General features: G+C 51.5%; 1 protein-coding gene across 1 annotated transcript in view; it reads right to left on the bottom strand.

The window, feature by feature from the left end:
- Window positions 1-19,821, bottom strand: part of LOC121281479 (soluble guanylate cyclase 88E-like) — a 1,149,736-nt gene that overhangs the window by 947,519 nt on the left and 182,396 nt on the right. Inside the window, exon 10 of the mRNA XM_041194423.1 lies at window positions 19,342-19,373. Within this exon, the coding sequence (XP_041050357.1) occupies window positions 19,342-19,373 (32 nt within the window). The remainder of the gene's footprint in view (window positions 1-19,341; window positions 19,374-19,821) is intronic.

Raw genomic sequence — 19,821 nt, 5'->3', positions numbered from 1 at the left:
ACTCTCTCTCCTCACCCTGTCCACCTTGTTCACTCTCTCTCCTCACTCTGTCACCTTTGTTCAATCTCTCTCCTCTCTGTCCCCCTTGTTCACTCACACTGACCCCTTGTTCACTCTCTCTCCTCACCCAGTCCCCCTTGTTAACTCTCTCCATCCTCGCTCTGTCACCCTACTTCATTCTCTCTCTTCACACTGTCACACTTCTCTCCTCACTCTGTCATCATTCTCCCCTCACCCTGTCCCCCTTGTTCACTCTCTCCCCACACTCTGTCCATCTTGTTCCATGTCTATCCTCATCCTGTCCCCCTTATTCACTACCTCTCATCACTCAGTTCCCCTTGTTCACTCACTCTCCTCACTCAATCCCCCTTGTCCACACTCTCTCCTTTCCTAGTCCCCCTTGTTCACTCTCTCTTCTCAATTTCTCCTCCCGTTCACTCTTTCTCCTCACTCTGTCCTCTGTGTTCACACTCTCTCCTCGCTCTGTCCCTTTGTTCACTCCCTCTTCTCACTAAGTCCCCCTTGTTCACTCACTCCGTTCCCCTTCTTCACTCTCTAACCTCCCTCTGTCCCCCTAATTCACTCTCTCATCTCTGTCTTTCCCCCATGTTCACTCTCTCTCCTTGCTCTGTCCCCCTTGTTCACTCTCCTCGCTCTGTCCCCTTTTTTCACTGCCTCTTCTCACTAAGTCCCCCTTGTTCACTCACTCTGTTCCCCTTCTTCACTCTCTAACCTCCCTCTGTCCCCCTAATTCACTCTCTCATCTCAGTCTTTCCCCCTGTTCACTCTCTCTCCTTGCTCTGTCCCCATTGCTCACTCTCTCACTTCAGTCTGGCTCCCTTCTTCACACACAGTCCCCCTTGTTCACTCTCTCTCCACACTCTGACCCTCTTGTTCACTCTTTCTCGTCACTCCGTCCCCCTTGTTCACTCTCTCCTCACTCTGTCCCCCTAGTTCACTCTTCTCCTCACTCTGTCCCCCTTCTTTACTCACCCTGTCCCCCTGTTCACTCTCTCTCTTCATTCTGTCCCCCTTGTTCACTCACACTGACCCCTTGTTCACTCTCCTCACTCTGTCCCCCTTCGTCACTTTCCCTTCTCACTCTGCCCCCTTGTTCACACTTTCTCATCACCATGTCCCCCATGTTCACTCTCTCTCCTCACTCAGTCACCCTTGTTCACACACTCCGACCAACTTGTTCACTCTCTCGCCGCTTGTTGTCCCCCTTCTTCACTCTCTCTCCTCACTGTCCCCCTTCTTCACTCTCTCTCCTCACTCAGTCACCCTTGTTCACACACTCCAACCAACTTGTTCACTCTCTCGCCTCTCGTTGTCCCACTTGTTCACTATCTCTCTCCTCACTGTCCCCCTTGTTCACTCTCTCTCCTCACTGTCCCCCTAGTTCACACCCTCTCCTCACGTTGAACCCTTTGTTCACTCTCTCTCCTCCCTCTGTCCATCTTGTTCCATCTCTCTCCTGACTCTGTCCCCCTTGTTCACTCCGTCTCCTCACTCAGTCCCCCTTGTTCACTCACTCTGTCCCCTTTGTACATTCTCTCTTCTCAATTTGTCCGTCCTATTCACTCTCTCTCCTTGCTCTGTCCCCATTTGTCACTCTCTCACTTCAGTCTGGCTCCCTTCTTCACACACAGTCCTTGTTCACACTCTCTCCTCACTCTGACCCTCTTGTTCACTCTCTCTCGTCATTCTGTCCCCCTTGTTCACTCTCTCGCGTCACTCTGTCCCCCTTGTTCATTCTCTCTCCTCACTCTGTCCCCTTTGTACATTCTCTCTTCTCAATTTGACCCTCTTGTTCACTCTCTCTCCTCACTCTGTCCCCCTTGTTCACTCTCCCTCCTCGCTTTGTCCCCTTTGTTCACACTCTCTCCACATTCAGTCCCCCTTGTTCACTCGCTCCGACCCCTTCTTCACTCTCTAACCTGCCTCAGTCCCCCTTCTTCACTCTCTCATCTCTGTCTTTCCTCCTTGTGCACGCTCTTTCCTTGCTCTGTCCCCATTGTTCACTCTCTCACTTCAGTCTAGTTGCCTTCTTCACTCACACCGTCCCCCTTGTTCACTCTCTCTCCTCACTCTGTGCCTTTTGTTCACTCTCTCTCCTCACCCTGTCCACCTTGTTAACTCTCTCCCTCCTCGATCTGTCACCTTACTTCATTCTCTCTCCTCACACTGTCACACTTCTCTCCTCACTCTGTCACCATTCTCCCCTCACTCTGTCCTCCTTGTTCACTCTCTCCCCACACTCTGTCCATCTTGTTCCATGTCTATCCTCATCCTGTCCCCCTTGTTCCCTACCTCTCATCACTCAGTCCCCCTCGTTCACTCTCTCTCATCACTCTGTCCATCTGGTTGCATGTCTATCCTCAACCTGTCACCTTGTTCACTCACTCCGTCCCCTTTCTTCACTCTCTAACCTCCCTCTGTCCCCCTAATTCACTCCCTCATCTCAGTCTTTCCCCCATGTTCACTCTCTCTCCTTGCTCTGTCCCTATGGTCTCTCTATCACTTCAGTCTGGCTCCCTTCTTCACTCACACAGTCCCCCGGTTCACTCTCTCTCCTCACTCTGTCCCTTTTGTTCACTCTCTCTCGTCACTCTGTCCCTCTTGTTCACTCTCTCTCCTCACTCTGTCCCCCTTGTTCACTCTCTCAATTGGCTTTGTCACACTTTTTCACTCTCCCCTCACTCTGTCCCCCTTGTTCACTCTCTCTCCTGACACAGACCCCCTTTTTCGTTCATTCTCCTCACTCTGTCCCCCTTGCTCATTTACTCTTTCCCCCTTGTTCACTCTCTCACTTCAGTCTAGTTGCCTTCTTCACTCACACCGTCCCCCTTGTTCACTCTCTCTCCTCACTATGTCCCTTTTGTTCACTCTCTCTCCTCTCTCTGTCCCCCTTGTTCACTCACACTGACCCCTTGTTCACTCTCTCTCCTCACTCTGTCCCCCTTGTTCACTCTCTCAATTGGCTTTGTCACACTTTTTCACTCTCCCCTCACTCTGTCCCCCTTGTTCACTCTCTCTCCTGACACAGACCCCCTTTTTCGTTCATTCTCCTCACTCTGTCCCCCTTGCTCATTTACTCTTTCCCCCTTGTTCACTCTCTCACTTCAGTCTAGTTGCCTTCTTCACTCACACCGTCCCCCTTGTTCACTCTCTCTCCTCACTATGTCCCTTTTGTTCACTCTCTCTCCTCTCTCTGTCCCCCTTGTTCCCTCACACTGACCCCTTGTTCACTCTCTCTCCTCACTCAGTCCCCCTTGTTAACTCTCTCTCTCCTCGCTCTGTCACCCTACTTCATTCTCTCTCCTCACACTGTCACCCTTCTCTCCTCACTCTGTCAACCTTCTCCCCTCAATCTGTCCCCCTGTTCACTCTCGCTCCTCACTCTGTCCCCCTTGTTCATTCTCTCTCCTCACTCTGTCCCCTTTGTACATTCTCTCTTCTGAATTTGTCCATCTTGTTCACTCTCTCTCTTCACTCTGTCCCCATTGTTCACTCTCTCTCCTCTCTCTGTCCCCCTTGTTCACTCACACTGACCCCTTGTTCACTCTCTCTCCTCACTCTGTCCAACTTGTTCACTGTCAATCCTCACTCTGCCCCCTTTGTTCATGCTCTCTCCTGACTCTGTCCCCCTTGATCACTCTCTCTCCTCACTCTGTCCCTCTTGTTCACTCTCTCTTCTCACCCTGTCCCCTTGTTCACACTCTCTTCTTACTCTGAGCCCCTGTTCACGCTCTATCCTCACTCTGTACCCCTTCTTAACTCTCTCCTCACACTGTCCCCCTTGTTCACTGACACTGTCCACTTTGTTCACTCTCTCTCCTCACTCTGTCCCCCTTGTTCACTCTCTCTCCTCTCTCTGTCCATCTTGTTCCATCTCTTGACTCATTTTGTCCCCCTTGTTCAATTTCTCTTCTCGCTCTGTCCCCCTTGTTCACACTCACCGACCCACTTGTTCACTCCCTCTCCTCACTAATTCCCTATTGTCCACTCTCTCTCCTTTCCTAGTCCCCCTTGTTCACTCTCTCATCTCAATTTGTCCCCCTATTCACTCTTTCTCCTCATTCTGTCCCCCTTGTTCACTATCTCTCCTCACTCTGTCCCCATTGTTCACTCTCGCTCCTCACTCTGTCCCCATTGTTCACTCTCGCTCCTCACCCTGTCCATCTTGTTCCGTGTCTATCCTCATCCTGTCCCTCTTGTTCACTACCTCTCATCACTCAGTCCCCCTTGTTCACTCTCTCTCCTCACTCTGTCCTCCTTGTTCACTCTCTCTCCTCAATCTGTCCCCCATGTTAACTCACACTGTCCCCCTGTTCACTCTCTTTCTTCACTCAGTCCCACTTGTTCACTCACACTGACCAATTGAATACTCTCTCTCCTCACTCTGTCCCCCTTCGTCACTCTCTCTCCTCACTCAGTCCCCATTGTTCATTCACTCGGTCGCCCTTATTCACTCTCTCAATTGGCTTTGTCACCCTTTTTCGTTCTCTCCCCTCACTCTGTCCCCATTGCTTACTTACTCTGTCCCCCTTATATAAAAACAAAAAAACTGCGGATGCTGGAAATCCAAAACAAAAACAGAATTACCTGGAAAAACTCAACAGGTCTGGCAGCGTCGGCGGAGAAGAAAAGAGTTGACGTTTCGAGTCCTCATGACCCTTCGACAGAACTTGAGTTCGAGTCCAGGAAAGAGCTGAAATATAAGCTGGTTTAAGGTGTGTGTGTGGGGGGTGGAGAGATAGAGAGAGTCGCAGAGAGGAACAGAACTCTATCTCTCCGCCCCCCACACACACACCTTAAACCAGCTTATACTTCAGCTCTTTCCTGGACTCGAACTCAAGTTCTGTTGAAGGGTCATGAGGACTCGAAACGTCAACTCTTTTCTTCTCCGCCGATGCTGCCAGACCTGCTGAGTTTTTCCAGGTAATTCTGTTTTTACTCTGTCCCCCTTGTTCACTCTCTCTCCTGTCTCTGTCCCCCTTGTTCGCTCACACTGACCCCTTGTTCACTCTCTCTCCTCGCTCTGTCACCCTACTTCATTCTCTCTCCTCACACTGTCACCCTTCTCTCCTCACTCGGTCAACCTTCTCTCCTCACTCTGTCCATTTGGTTTCTTGTCTATCCTCATCCTGTCCCACTTGTTCACTACCTCTCATCACTCAGTCCCCCTTGTTCACTCCCTCTCCTCATTCATTCCCTCTTGTCCAATCTCTCTCCTTTCCTAGTCCCCCTTGTTCACTCTCTCTTCTCAATTTGTCCCCCCTGTTCACTCTTTCTCCTCACTCTATCCCCCTTGTTCACTCGCTCTCCTCACTCTGTCCCCCTGGTTCACTCTCCCGCTTCACGCTGTCCCCTTAGTTCATTCTCTCTCCTCTCTCTATCCCCTTTATACATTCTCTCTTCTTAATTTGTCCCTCTTGTTCACTCTCTCTCCTCACTCTGTCCCCCTTGTTCACTCTCTCTCCTCGCTCTGTCCCCTTTGTTCACTCTCTCTCCACATTCAGTCCCCCTTGTTCACTCACTCTGTCCCCCTTCTTCACTCTCTAACCTGCCTCTGTTCCCCTTCTTCACTCTCTCATCTCTGTCTGTCCCCCTTGTTCACTCTCTCTCCTTGCTCTATCCCCATTGTTCACTCTCTCACTTCAGTCTGGCTCCCTTCTTCACTCACACCGTCCCCCTTGTTCACTCTCTCTGCTGACGCTGTCCCTCTTGTTCACTCTCTCTCCTGACTCTGTCCCCCTTGTTCAATCTCTCTCCTGACTCTGTCCCCCTTTTTCACTCTCTCTTCTCACTCTGTCCCCTTGTTCACATTCTCTCTTCAATCTGACCCCTTGGTTCACTCTCTCTCCTGACTCTGTACGCCTTGTTCACTCAAACTGTCCCCCTTGTTCACTCACACTGTCCAATTTGTTCACTCTCTCTCCTCACTCATTCACCCTTGTTCAGTATCTCCCTTCACTTAGTCCCCCTTGCTCGCTCTCACTCCTCACTGTCTCCCTTGTTCACTCTCTCGCCTCTCTATGTCCATCTTGTTCCATCTCTCTCCTCACTCTGTCCCCCATGTTCACTCTCTCTCTTCACTCAGTCACCATTGTTCACACACTCCGACCCACTTGTTCACTCTCTCACCTCTCTCTGTCCCCCTTGTTCACTCTCTCTCCTCACTGTCTCCCTTATTCACTCTCTCTCCTCACTGTCCCCCTTGTTCACTCCCTCTCCTCACATTGACCCCTTTGCTCACTCTCTCTCGTCCCTCTTTCCATCTTGTTCCATCTCCCTCCTGACTCTTTCCCCATCGTTCACTCCGTCTCCTCACTCAGTCCATATTTTTCACTCTCTCTGCTCACTCTGTCCCCCTTGTTCACTCTCTCTCCTCATGCTGTCCCCCTTATTTACTCACCCTGTCCCCCTGTTCACTCTCTCCCTTCACTCTGTCCCCCTTGTTCACTCACACTGACCCCCTGTTCACTCTCCTCACTCTGACCCCTTCGTCACTTTCTCCCCTCACTCTGTCCCCCTTGTTCACACTCTCTCATCACTATGTCCCCCATGTTCACTCTCTCTCCTCACTCAGTCACCCTTGTCCACACACTCCGACCCACTTGTTCACACTCTCACCTCTATCTGTCCCCCTTGTTCACTCTCTCTCCTCACTGTCCCCTTGTTCATTCTCTCTCCTCACTCAGTCCCCCTTTTTCACTCACTCCCTCCCCCTTCTTCACTCTCTAACCTCCCTCTGTCCCCCTAATTCACAGGCTCATCTCAGTCTTTCCCCAATGTTCACTCTCTCTTCTTGCTCTGTCCCCATTGTTCAATCTCTCTCCTCACTCTGTCCCTCTTATTCACTCTCTCTCGTCACTCTGTCCCGCTTGTTCACTCTCTCTCCTGACTCTGTACCCATTCTTATCTCTCTCTCCTCACACTCTCCCCCTTGATCACTCATAATGTCCACTTTGTTCAATCTCTCTCCTCACTCAGTCCCCCTTGTTCACACTCTCTCCTCTCTCTGTCCATCTTGTTCCATCTCTCTCCTCACTCTGTCCCCCTTGTTCATTCTCTCTCCTCACTCAGTCCCCCTATTTCACACTCTCTCATCACACAGTCTCCCATGTTCACTCTCTCTCCTCACTGTCCCCCTTGTTGACTCTCTCTCTTCACTGTCCCCCTTGTTCATGCTCTCTCATCACTGTCCCCCTTGTTCACTCCCTCTCCTCACATTGACCCCTTTGTTCAATCTCTCTCCTCCCTCTATCCATCTTGTTCCATCTCTCTCCTGACTCTGTCCCCCTCGTTCACTCTCTCTCATCATTCTGTCCATCTGGTTCCATGTCTGTCCTCATCCTGTCCCCCTGTTCACTCACTCCGTCCCCCTTCTTCACTCTCTACCCTCCCTCTGTCCCTCTAATTCACTCCCTCATCTCAGTCTTTCCCCCATGTTCACTCTCTCCTCTTGCTACGTCCCCATTGTTCACTCTCTCACTTCAGTCTGGCTCCCTTCTTCAGACTCACAGTCCCCCTTGATCACTCTCTCTCCTCACTCTGTCCCTCTTGTTCACTCTCTCTCGTCACTCTGCCCCCTTGTTCACTTTCTCGCCTCACTCTGTCCCCCTTGCTCATTTACTCTTTCCCCCTTGTTCACTCTCTCCTCACTCTTTCCCCCTTGTTCACTCATTCTGTCCCCCTTGTTCACTCTCTCTCCTCTCTCTGTCCCCCTTGTTCACTTACACTGACCTCTTGTTCACTCTCTCTCCTCCCTCAGTCCCCCTTGTTAACTCTCTCTCCTCGCTCTGTCACCCTACTTCATTCTCTCTCCTCACACTGTCACCCTCTCTCCTCACTCTATCAACATTCTCCCCTCAATCTGACCCCCTGTTCACTCTCGCTCCTCACTCTGTCCCCCTTGTTCATTCTCTCTCCTCACTCTGTCACCTTTGTACATTCTCTCTTCTCAATTTGTCCCTCTTGTTCACTCTCTCTCCTCACTCTGTCCCCCTTGTTCACCCTCTCTCATCGCGTTGTCCCCTTTGTTCACTCTCTCTCCACATTCAGACCCCCTTGTTCACTCACTCCGTCCCCTTTCTTCACTCTCTAACCTCCCTCTGTCCCTCTAATTCACTCCCTCATCTCAGTCTTTCCCCCATGTTCACTCTCTCTCCTTGCTCTGTCCCCATGGTTACACTCTCACTTCAGTCTGGCTCCCTTCTTCAGACTCACAGTCCCCCTTGTTCACTCTCTCTCCTCACTCTGTCCCTCTTGTTCACTCTCTCTCGTCACTCTGCCCCCTCGTTCACTTTCTCGCCTCACTCTGTCCCCCTTGCTCATTTACTCTTTCCCCCTTGTTCACTCTCTCTCCTCAATCTTTCCCCCTTGTTCACTCATTCTGTCCCCCTTGTTCACTCTCTCTCCTCTCTCTGTCCCCCTTGTTCACTTACACTGACCTCTTGTTCACTCTCTCTCCTCCCTCAGTCCCCCTTGTTAACTCTCTCTCCTCGCTCTGTCACCCTACTTCATTCTCTCTCCTCACACTGTCACCCTCTCTCCACACTCTATCAACATTCTCCCCTCAATCTGACCCCCTGTTCACTCTCGCTCCTCACTCTGTCCCCCTTGTTCATTCTCTCTCCTCACTCTGTCACCTTTGTACATTCTCTCTTCTCAATTTGTCCCTCTTGTTCACTCTCTCTCCTCACTCTGTCCCCCTTGTTCACTCTCTCTCCTCGCGTTGTCCCCTTTGTTCACTCTCTCTCCACATTCAGACCCCCTTGTTCACTCACTCCGTCCCCTTTCTTCACTCTCTAACCTCCCTCTGTCCCTCTAATTCACTCCCTCATCTCAGTCTTTCCCCCATGTTCACTCTCTCTCCTTGCTCTGTCCCCATGGTCACTCTCTCACTTCAGTCTGGCTCCCTTCTTCACACTCACAGTCCCCCTTGTTCACTCTCTCTCCTCACTCTGTCCCTCTTGTTCACTCTCTCTCGTCACTCTGCCCCCTTGTTCACTTTCTCGCCTCACTCTGTCCCCCTTGCTCATTTACTCTTTCCCCCTTGTTCACTCTCTCTCCTCACTCTTTCCCCCTTGTTCACTCATTCTGTCCCCCTTGTTCACTCACTCTCCTCTCTCTGTCTCCCTTGTTCACTTACACTGACCTCTTGTTCACTCTCTCTCCTCCCTCAGTCCCCCTTGTTAACTCTCTCTCCTCGCTCTGTCACCCTACTTCATTCTCTCTCCTCACACTGTCACCCTCTCTCCACACTCTATCAACATTCTCCCCTCAATCTGTCCCTCTTGTTCACTCTCTCTCCTCACTCTGTCCCCCTTGTTCACTCTCTCTCCTCGCGTTGTCCCCTTTGTTCACTCTCTCTCCACATTCAGACCACCTTGTTCACTCACTCCGACCCCTTCTTCAATCTCTAACCTGCCTCAGTCCCCCTTCTTCACTTGTTCCCCCTTCTTTCCCCCTTGTTCATGCTCTTTCCTTGCTCTGTCCCCATTGTACAATCTCTCACTTCAGTCTAGTTGCCTTCTTCACTCACACCGTCCCCCTTGTTCACTCTCTCTCTTCACTCTGTCCCTTTTGTTCACTCTCTCTCCTCACTCTGTCCCTCTTGTTCACTCTCAATCCTCACTCTGTCCCAGTTGTTTACGCTCTCTCCTGACTCTGTCCCCCTTGTTCACTCTCTCTCCTCACTCTTTCACACTTGTTCACTCTCTCTCGTCACTCTGTCCCCCTTGTTCACTCTCTCTCCTCACTCTGTCCCTTTTGTTCACTCTCTCTCCTCACTCTGTCCCTTTTGCTCACTCTCTCTCCTCACTCTGTCCACCTTGTTCACTCTCATTCCTCACTCTGCCCCCTTTGTTCATGCTCTCTCCTGAATCTGTCCCCCTTTTTCACTCTCTCTTCTCACTCTGTCCCCTTGTTCACACTCTCTTCTTAATCTGACCCCCCTGTTCACGCTCTCTTCTCGCTCTGTACCCCTTCTTAACTCTCTCCTCACACTGTCCCCCTTGTTCACTCACACTGTCCACTTTTTTCACTCTCTCTCCTCACTCAGTCCCCCTTGTTCAGTCTCTCTCCTCACTTAGTCCCGTTGCTTGCTCTCTCTCCTCACTCTGTCCCCCTTGTTCACTCTCTCTCCTCTCTCTGTCCATCTTGTTCACACATTCCAACCCACTTGTTCACTCTCTCACCTCTCTCTGTCCGCCTTGTTCACTCTCTCTCCTCACTGGCCCCTTGTTCACTCTCTCTCCTCACTGTCCCCCTTGTTCACTCCCTCTCCTCGCATTGACCCCTTTGTTCACTCTCTCTCCTCCATCTATCCATCTTGTTCCATCTCTCTCCAGACTCTGTCCCCCTCGTTCACACTCTCTCCTCACTCTGTCCATCTTGTTCCATGTCTATGCTAATCGTGGCCCCCTTGTTCACTACATCTCATCACTCAGTCCCCCTTGTTCACTCCCTCTCCTGTCTCATTACCTCTTGTCCACTCTCTCTCCTTTCCTAGTCCCCCTTGTTCACTCTCTCTTCTCAATTTGTCCCCCCGTTCACTATTTCTCCTCACTCTATCCCCCTTGTTCACTTGCTCTCCTCACTCTGTCCTCATTGTTCCTTCACTCTCCTCACTCTGTCGCCTTTGTTCATTCTCTCTCCTCACTCTGTCCCCCTTGTTCACTCTCTCTCCTCGCTCTGTCCCCTTTGTTCACTCTCTCTCCTCATTCAGTCCCCCTTGTTCACTCACTCCGTCCCCCTTCTTCACTCTCTAGCCTCCCTCTGTCCCCCAATTCACTCTCTCATCTCAGTCGTTCCCCCATGTTCACTCTCTCCTCTTGCTACGTCCCCATTGTTCACTCTCTCACTTCAGTCTGGCTCCCTTCTTCACTCACACAGTCCTCCTTGTTCACTCTCTCTCGTCACTCTGTCCCCCTTGTTCACTCTCTCTCCTCACACTGTCACCCTTTCTCCTCACTCTGTCCATTTTGTTCCATGTCTATCCCCATCCTGTCCCCCTTTTTCACTACCTCTCATCACTCAGTCCCCCTTGTTCACTCCCTCTCCTTACTCATTCCCTCTTGTCCACTCTCTATCCTTTCCTAGTCACCCTTGTTCACTCTCTCTTCTCAATTTGTCCCTCTGTTCACTCTTTCTCCTCACTCTGTCCCCCTTGTTCACTTGCTCTCCTCACTCGGTCCCCATTGTTCACTTTCACTCCTCACTGTATCTGCATTGCTCACTCTCGCTCCTCACTCTGTCCATCTTGTTCCGTGTCTATCCTCATCCTGTCCCTCTTGTTCACACTCTTTCATTACTTTGTCCCCCATCTGCACTCTCTCTCCTCACTCAGTCACCCTTGTTCACACACTTCGAACCACTTGTTCACTCTCTCTCCTCATTCTGTCCCCATTGTTCACTTTCACTCCTCACTATATCTCCATTGTTCACTCTCGCTCCTCACTCTGTCCATCTTGTTCCGTGTCTATCCTCATCCTGTCCCGCTTGTTCACTACCTCTCATCACTCAGTCCCCCTTGTTCACTCCCTCTCCTAACTCTGTCCCCCTTGTTCACTCTCTCTCCTCACTCTATCCTCCTTGTTCACTCTCTCTCCTCAATCTGTCCCCCTTGCTAACTCACCCTGTCCCCCTGTTCACTCTCTCTCTTCACTCTGTCCCCCTTGTTCATTCACACTGACCAATTGTACACTCTCTCTCCTCACTCTGTCCCCCTTCGTCACTCTCTCTCCTCACTCAGTCCCCATTGTTCATTCACTCTGTTGCCCTTGTTCACTCTCTTAATTGGCTTTGTCACCCTTTTTCATTCTCTCCCCTCAATCTGTCCCCCTTGTTCACTCACACTGACCCCTTGTTCACTCTCTCTCCCCTCTCTGTTCCCCTTGTTCACTCTCTCTCTCCTCACTCTGTCACCCTTCTCCCCTCACTCTGTCCCCCTGTTCACTCTCGCTCCTCACTCTGTCCCCCTTTTTCACTCTCTCTGTTCACTCTGTCCATCTTGTTCCATGTCTATCCTCATCCTGTCCCCCTTGTTCACTACCTCTCATCACTCAGTACCCCGGTTCACTCCCTCTCCTCACTCATTCCCGCTTGTCCACTCCATCTCCTCTCCAAGTCCCCATTGTTCACTCTCTCTTCTCAATTTGTCCCCCTGTTCACTCTTTCTCCTTACTCTATCCCCCTTGTTCACTCTCTTTCCTCATTCAGTCCCCTTTGTTCACTCACTCCGTCCCCCTTCTTCACTCTCTCATCTCTGTCTTTCCCCCTAGTTCACTCTCTCTCCTTGCGCTGTCCCCATTGTTCACTCTCTCATTTCAGTCTGTCTCCCTTCTCCACTCACACCGTCCCCTTTGTGCACTCTCTCTCCTCAATGTGACCCTCTTGTTCACTCTCTCTCCTGACACTGTCCCCCTTGTTCAATCTCTCTCCTGACTCTGTCCCCCCTTTTCACTCTCTCTTCTCACTCTGTCCCTTTGTTCACACTCTCTCCTCACTCTGTAACCCTTCTTAACTCTCTCTTCTCACTCTGCCCCCCTTGTTCACTCACACTGTCCCCCTTGTTCACTCTCTCTCCTCACTCTGGCCCACTTGTTGACACTCTCTCTTGACACGGTTCCCCCTTGTTCAATCTCTCTCCTGACTCTGTGCCCTCTTTTCACTCTCTCTCCTCACTCAGTCCCCCTTATTCAGTTTCTCACCTCACTCATTCCCCCTTGTTCACTCTCTCTCCACACTCTCTCCAACTTTTTCACTCACTCTCCTCACTCTGTCCCCCTTGTTCACACTCTCACATCACTCTGTCCCCCATGTGCACTCTCTCTCCTCACTCAGTCACCCTTGTTCACACACTTCGACCCACTTGTTCACTCTCTCTCCACAATGTGTCCCCCTTGTTCACTCTCTCTCCTCCCTCTATCCATCTTGCTCCATCTCTATCCTGACTCTGTCCCCCTCGTTCACTCCATCTCCTCACTCAGTCCCCCTTGTTCACTCTTGCTCCTCACGCTGTCCCCATTGTTCACTCTCTCTCCTCACGCTGTCCCCATTGTTCACTTTCTAGCCTCACTGAGACCCCTTTGTGCACTCTCGCTCCTCAGTCTGTACCCCATGTTATCTCTCTCTCCTCACTCTGTCCATCTTCTTCCGTGTCTATCCTCATCCTGTCCCACTTGTCCACTCTCTCTCCTCTCCTAGTCCCGCTTGTTCACTCTCTCTTCTCAATTTGACCCCCCGTTCACACATACTCCTCACTCGATCCCCCTTGTTCACTCGCTCTCGTCACTCTGTCCCCCTTGTTCACTCACTCTGCACCCCTTCTTCACACTTTCTCCTCTCTCTGTCCACCTTGTCCACTCACTCTCCTCTCCTAGTCCCCCTTGTACACTTTCTCTCCTCACTCTGTCCCCCTTGTTCACTCTCTCACCTCAGTCTTTCTCCCTTGTTCACTCTCTCTCCTTGCTCTGTCCCCATTGTTTACTTTCTCACTTCAGTCTGGCTCCCTTCTTCACTCACACAGAACCCCTTGTTCACTCTCTCTCCTCACCCTGTCCCCCTTGTTCACTCTTTCTCCTCACCCTGTCCCCCTTGTCCACCCTCTCTCCTCACTCTGTCCCCCTTCGTCTCCCTCTCTCCTCACTCAGTCCCCCTCGTTCAATCACTCCTTCCCCCTTCTTCACTCCCTCTCCTCACTCTGTGGCCCATTTTCACTCTCTCAACTGGTTTAGTCACCCTTTTTTTTACTCTCCCCTCACCCTGTCTCTATTGTTCACACTCTCTCTTCTATCTGTGCATCTTGTTCCATCTCTCGCCTCACTCTGTCCCCCTCGTTCATTCCCTCTCCTCACTCAGTCCCCCTTGATCGCTCTCTCTCCTCACTCTGTCCCCCTTGTTCACTCTCTCTCTCCTCTCTCTGTCCATCTTGTTCACTCTCTCTCCTCACTCTGTCCCCCTTGTGCACTCTCGCTCCTCACTCAGTCACCCTTGTTCACACACTTTGACCCATTTCTTCACTCTCTCTCCACAATGTGTCCCCCTTGTACACTCTCTCTCCTCCCTCTATCCATCTTGTTCCATCTCTCTCCTGACTCTGTCCCCCTCGTTCACTCCGTCTCCTCACTCAGTCCCCCTTGTTCACTCTCGCTCTTCACGCTGTCCCCATTGTTTACTCTCTCTCCTCACGCTGTCCCCATTGCTGACTTTCTCTCCTCACTGAGACCCCTTTGTGCACTCTCGCTCCTCAATCTGTCCCCCATGTTATCTCTCTCTCCTCACTCTGTCCATCTTGTTCCGGGTCTATCTTCATCCTTTCCCACTTGTCCACTCTCACTCCTCTCCTAGTCCAGCTTATCCACTCTCTCTCCTCACTCTGTCCCCGTTGTTCACTCTCTCTCCTCACTCAGTCCCCCTTGTTTACTCACTCCATCCCCCTTCTTCACTCTCTCTCCTCATTCTGTCCCCACTGTTCACTCTCTCACCTCAGTCTTTCTCCTTTGTTCACTCTCAATCCTTGCTCTCTCCCCATTGTTTACTTTCTCACTTCCGTCTGGCTCCCTTCTTCACTCACACAGAACCTCTTGTACACTCTCCCTCCAGACTCTGTCCCCCTTGTTCACTCTCTCTCCTCACTCTGTCCCCCTTGTTCACTCTCTCTCCTCACCCTGTCCCCCTTGTTCACTCTCTCTCCTCACTCTGCCCCCCATGTTCACTCACACTGACACCTTGTCCACTCCCTCTCCTCACTCTGTCCCCCTTCGTCACCCTCTCTCCTCACTCTGTCCCCCTCGTTCATTCACTCCGTCCCCCTTCTTCACTCCCTCTCCTCATTCTGTCGCCCATTTTCACTCTCTCAACTGGCTTTGTAACCCTTTTTTTTACTCTCTCCTCACCCTGTCTCTATTGTTCACACTCTCTCCTCTATCTGTGCATCTTGTTCCATCTCTCGCCTCACTCTGTCCCCTTCGTTCATTCCCTCTCCTCACTCAGTCCCCCTTGCTCGCTCTCTCTCCCCACTCTTCCCCCTTGTTCACTCTCTGTCCTCTCTCTGTCCATCTTGTTCACTCTCTCTCCTCACACTGTCCCCCTTGTTCACTTACTCTCCTCACTCTGACCCCCTTGTTCACAGTCTCTCATCACTCTGTCCCCCATGTTCACTCTCTCTCCTCACTCAGTCTCCCCTGTTCACACACTCCGACCCACTTGCTCACTCTCTCTCCTCAATCTGACACCCTTGTTCACTTTCACTCCTCACACTGTCCCTCTTGTTCACTCTTTCTCCTCACTCTGTCCCCCACGTTCATTCACACTGACCCCTTGTCCACTCTCTCTCCTCACTCTGTCCCCTTTCATCACCCTCTCTCCTCACTCAGTCCCCCTCGTTCATTCACTCCGTCCCCCTTCTTCACTCCATCTCCTCACTCTGTGGCCCTTTTTCACTCTCTCAGCTGGCTTTGTCACCCTTTTTTTTCTCTCTCCTCACCCTGTCTCCCTTGTTCACATTCTCTCCACTCTATGTGCATCTTGTTCCATCTCTCTCCTCACTCTGTCCCCCTCGTTCATTCCCTTTCCTCACTCTGTCCACCTTGTTCACTCTCTCTCCTCACTCTGTCCCCCATTTGTAATCTCCGTTCTCACTCTGTGCCCTTGTTCACTCTCTCTTCTCAATTTCTCCCCCCGTTCGCTCTTTCTCCTCACTCTATTCCCCTTGTTCACACGCTCTCCTCACTGGGTCCCCCTTGTTCACTCTCTCTCCTCACTCTTTCCCCCTTGTTCACCCACTCTGTCGCCCATGTTCACTCTCTCTCCTCACTCTTTCCCCCTTGTTCACTCACTCTGTCGCCCATGTTCACTCTCTCTCCTCACTCTGTACCCCTTCTTAACTCTCTCTCCTCAATCTGACCCCCTTGTTCACTCACACTGTCCACTTTGTTCACTCTCTCTCCTCACTCAGTCCCCGTTATTCAGTTTCTCACCTCACTCAGTCCCCCTTGATCGCTCTCTCTCCTCACTCTGTCCCCCTTGTTCACACTCTCTCATCACTCTGTCCCCACGTGCACTCTCTCTCCTCACTCAGTCACCCTTGTTCACACACTTCGACCCATTTCTTCACTCTCTCTCCACAATGTGTCCCCCTTGTTCATTCTCTCTCCTCCCTCTATCCATCTCTCTCCTGACTCTGTCCCCCTCGTTCACTCTGTCTCCTCACTCAGTCCCCCTTGTTCACTCTCGCTCCTCACACTGTCCCCATTGTTCACTCTCTCTCCTCACGCTGTCCCCATTGTTGACTTTCTCTCCTCACTGAGACCCCTTTGTGCACTCTCGCTCCTCACTCTGTCCCCCATGTTATCTCTCTCTCCTCACTCTGTCCATCTTGTTCCGGGTCTATCCTCATCTTGTCCCACTTGTCCACTCTCTCTCCTCAGTTTGTCCCCCCGTTCACACTTACTCCTCACTCTATCACCCTTGTTCACTCGCTCTCCTCACTCTGTCCCCCTTGTTCACTCACTCTGTACACCTTCTTCACACTCTCTCCTCTCTCTGTCCCCCTTGTTCACTCATTCTCCTCTCCAAGTCCCCTTGTTTACTCTCTCACCTCACTCTATCCCCATTGTTCACTCTCTCTCCTCACCCTGTCCCCCTTGTTCATTCTCTCACCTCTGTCTTTCTCCCTTGTTGACTCGCTCTCCTTGCTCTGTCCCCATTGTTTACTTTCTCACTTCAGTCTGGCTCCCTTCTTCACTCACACAGAACCCCTTGTACACTCTCCCTCCAGACTCTGTCCCCCTTGTTCACTCTCTCTCCTCACTCTGTCCCCCTTGTTCACTCTCTCTCCTCACCCTGTCCTTCTTGTTCACTCTCTCTCCTCACTCTGCTCCCCATTTTCACTCACACTGACACCTTGTCCACTCTCTCTCCTCACTCTGTCCCCCTTCGTCACCCTCTCTCCTCATTCAGTCCCCCTCGTTCATACACTCCATCCTCCTTCTTCACTCCCTCTCCTCATTCTGTGGCCCCTTTTCACTCTCTCAACTGGCTTTGTCACCCTTTTTTTTAATCTTTCCTCACCCTGTCTCTATTGTTCACACTCTCTCCTCTATCTGTGCATCTTGTTCCATCTCTCGCCTCACTCTGTCCCCTTCGTTCATTCCCTCTCCTCACTCAGTCCCCCTTGCTCGCTCTCTCTCATCACTCAGTCCCCCTTGTTCACTCTCTCTCCTCTCTCTGTCCATCTTGTTCACTCTCTCTCATCACTCTGTCCCCCTTGTTCACTTACTCTGCTCACCCTGACCCCCTTGTTCACAGTCTCTCATCAGTCTGTCGCACATGTTCACTCTCTCTCCTCATTCAGTCACCCTTGTTCACAAACTCCGACCCACTTGCTCACTCTCTCTCCTCAATCTGACCCCTTTGTTTACTTTCACTCCTCACCCTGTCCCCCTTGTTCACTCTCTCTCCTCACTCTGTCCCCCATGTTCATTCACACTGAACCCTTGTCCACCCTCACTCCGTCCCCCTTCGTCACTCTCTAGCCTCCCTCTGTCCCCCTAGTTCACTCTCTCATCTCAGTCATTCCCCCTTGTTCACTCTCTCTCCTTGCTCTGTCCCCATTGTTCACTCTCTCACTTCAGTCAGGCTACCTTCTTCACTCACTCAGTCCCCCTTGTTCACTCCCTCTCCTCACTCATTCCCCCTTGTCCACTCTCTCTCCTCTCCTAAACCCCCTTGTTCACTCTCTCTCCTCACTCTGTCCCCCATGTTCATTCACACTGACCCCTTGTCCACTCTCTCTCCTCACTCTGTCCCCTTTCATCACCATCTCTCCTCACTCAGTCCCCCTCGTTCATTCACTCCGTCCCCCTTCTTCACTCCATCTCCTCACTCTGTGGCCCTTTTTCACTCTCTCAACTGGTTTTGTCACCCTTTTTTTTTCTCTCTCCTCACCCTGTCTCCCTTGTTCACATTCTCTCCTCTCTATGTGCATCTTGTTCCATCTCTCTCCTCACTCTGTCCCCCTCGTTCATTCCCTCTCCTTACTCTGTCCACCTTGTTCACTCTCCTCACTCTGTCCCCCATTTGTAATCTCCGTTCTCACTCTGTGCCCTTGTTCACTCTCTCTTCTCAATTTCTCCCCCCTTTCACTCTTTCTCCTCACTCTATTCCCCTTGTTCACACGCTCTCCTCACTGGGTCCCCCTTGTTCATTCTCTCTCCTCGCACAGTCACCCTTGTTCACTCTCTCTCCTCACTCTTGCCCCCTTGTTCACTCACTCTGTCCCCCATGTTCACTCTCTCTCCTCACTCTGTACCCCTTCTTAACTCTCTCTCCTCACTCTGCCCCCCCTTGTTCACTCACACTGTGCACTTTGTTCACTCTCTCTCCTCACTCAGTCCCCCTTATTCAGTTTCTCACCTCACTCAGTCCCCCTTGATCGCTCTCTCTCCTCATTCTGTCCCCCTTGTTCACACTCTCTCATCACTCTGTCCCCCATGTGCACTATCTCTCCTCACTCAGTCACCCTTGTTCACACACTTCGACCCACTTGTTCACTCTCTCTCCTCCCTCTATCCATCTTGTTCAATCTCTCTCCTGACTCTGTCCCCCTCGTTCACTCCGTCTCCTCACTCAGTCCCCCTTGTTCACTCTCGCTCCTCACGCTGTCCCCATTGTTCACTCTCTCTCCTCACGCTGTCCCCATTGTTGACTTTCTCTCCTCACTGAGACCCCCTTGTTCACTCTCTATCCTCACTCTGTCCCCCTTGTTCACGCTCTCGCCTGACTCTGTCCCCCTTGTTCAATCTCTCTCCTGACTCTGTCCCCCTTTTTCACTCTCACTTCTCACTCTGTCCCCTTGTTCACACTCTCTCCTCACTATGACCCCGTTGTTCACTCTCACTGACTCCCTTGGTCACTCACACTCTCTACTTTGTTCACTCTCTCTCCTCACTCTTTCTCCCTTGTTCACTCTCTCTCCTCCCTCTGTCCATCTTGTTCCATCACTCTCCTCACTCTGTCCCCCTTGTTCACGCTCTCTCATCACTCTGTCCCCGATGTTCACTCTCTCTCCTCACTCAGTCACCCTTGTTCACTCACTCCGACAAACTTGTTCACTCTCTCACCTCTCTCTGTCCCCCTTGTTCACTCTCTCTCTTCATTCTGTCTCCCTTGTTCACTCTCTCTCCTCACCGTCCCCCATATTCACTCTCTCTCCTCACTGTCCCCCTTGTTCACTCCTTCTCCTCACATTGAATCCTTTGTTCACTCTCTCTCCTCCCTCTATCCATCTTGTTCCATCTCTCTCCTGACTCTGTCCCCCGCGTTCACTCCGTCTCCTCACTCAGTCTCCACTGTTCACTCTCGCTCCTCACTGTGTCCCCATTGTTCACTCTAGCTACTCACTCAGTCCATCTTGTTCCATGTCTATCCTCATCCTGTCCCTCTTGTTCACTAACTCTCATCACTCAGTCCCCCTTGTTTACTCACCCTGTCCCCCTGTTCACTCTCTCTCTTCACTCTGTCCCCCTTGCTCACACACACTGACCCCTTGTTCACTCTCTCTCCTCACTCTGTCCCCCTTCGTCACTCTCTCTCCTCACTCCGACCCCTTGTTCATTCACTCTGTCGCCCTTGTTCACTCTCTCAATTGGCTTTGTCACCATTTTTCACTCTCCCCTCACCCTGTCCCCCTTGCTCAAACTCTCACCTGACTCTGTCCCCCTTTTTCGTTCTTTCTCCTCACTCTGTCCCAATTGCTCACTTACTCTGTCCCACTTGTTCACTCTCTCTCCTCAATCTTTCCTCCTT

This window comes from Carcharodon carcharias, chromosome 8 (assembly GCF_017639515.1).
Source record: "Carcharodon carcharias isolate sCarCar2 chromosome 8, sCarCar2.pri, whole genome shotgun sequence".
Taxonomy (NCBI): Eukaryota; Metazoa; Chordata; class Chondrichthyes; order Lamniformes; family Lamnidae; genus Carcharodon; species Carcharodon carcharias.
The sequence above is the reverse complement of the archived record's forward strand: the minus strand, read 5'-3'. Positions and strand labels throughout refer to the sequence as shown.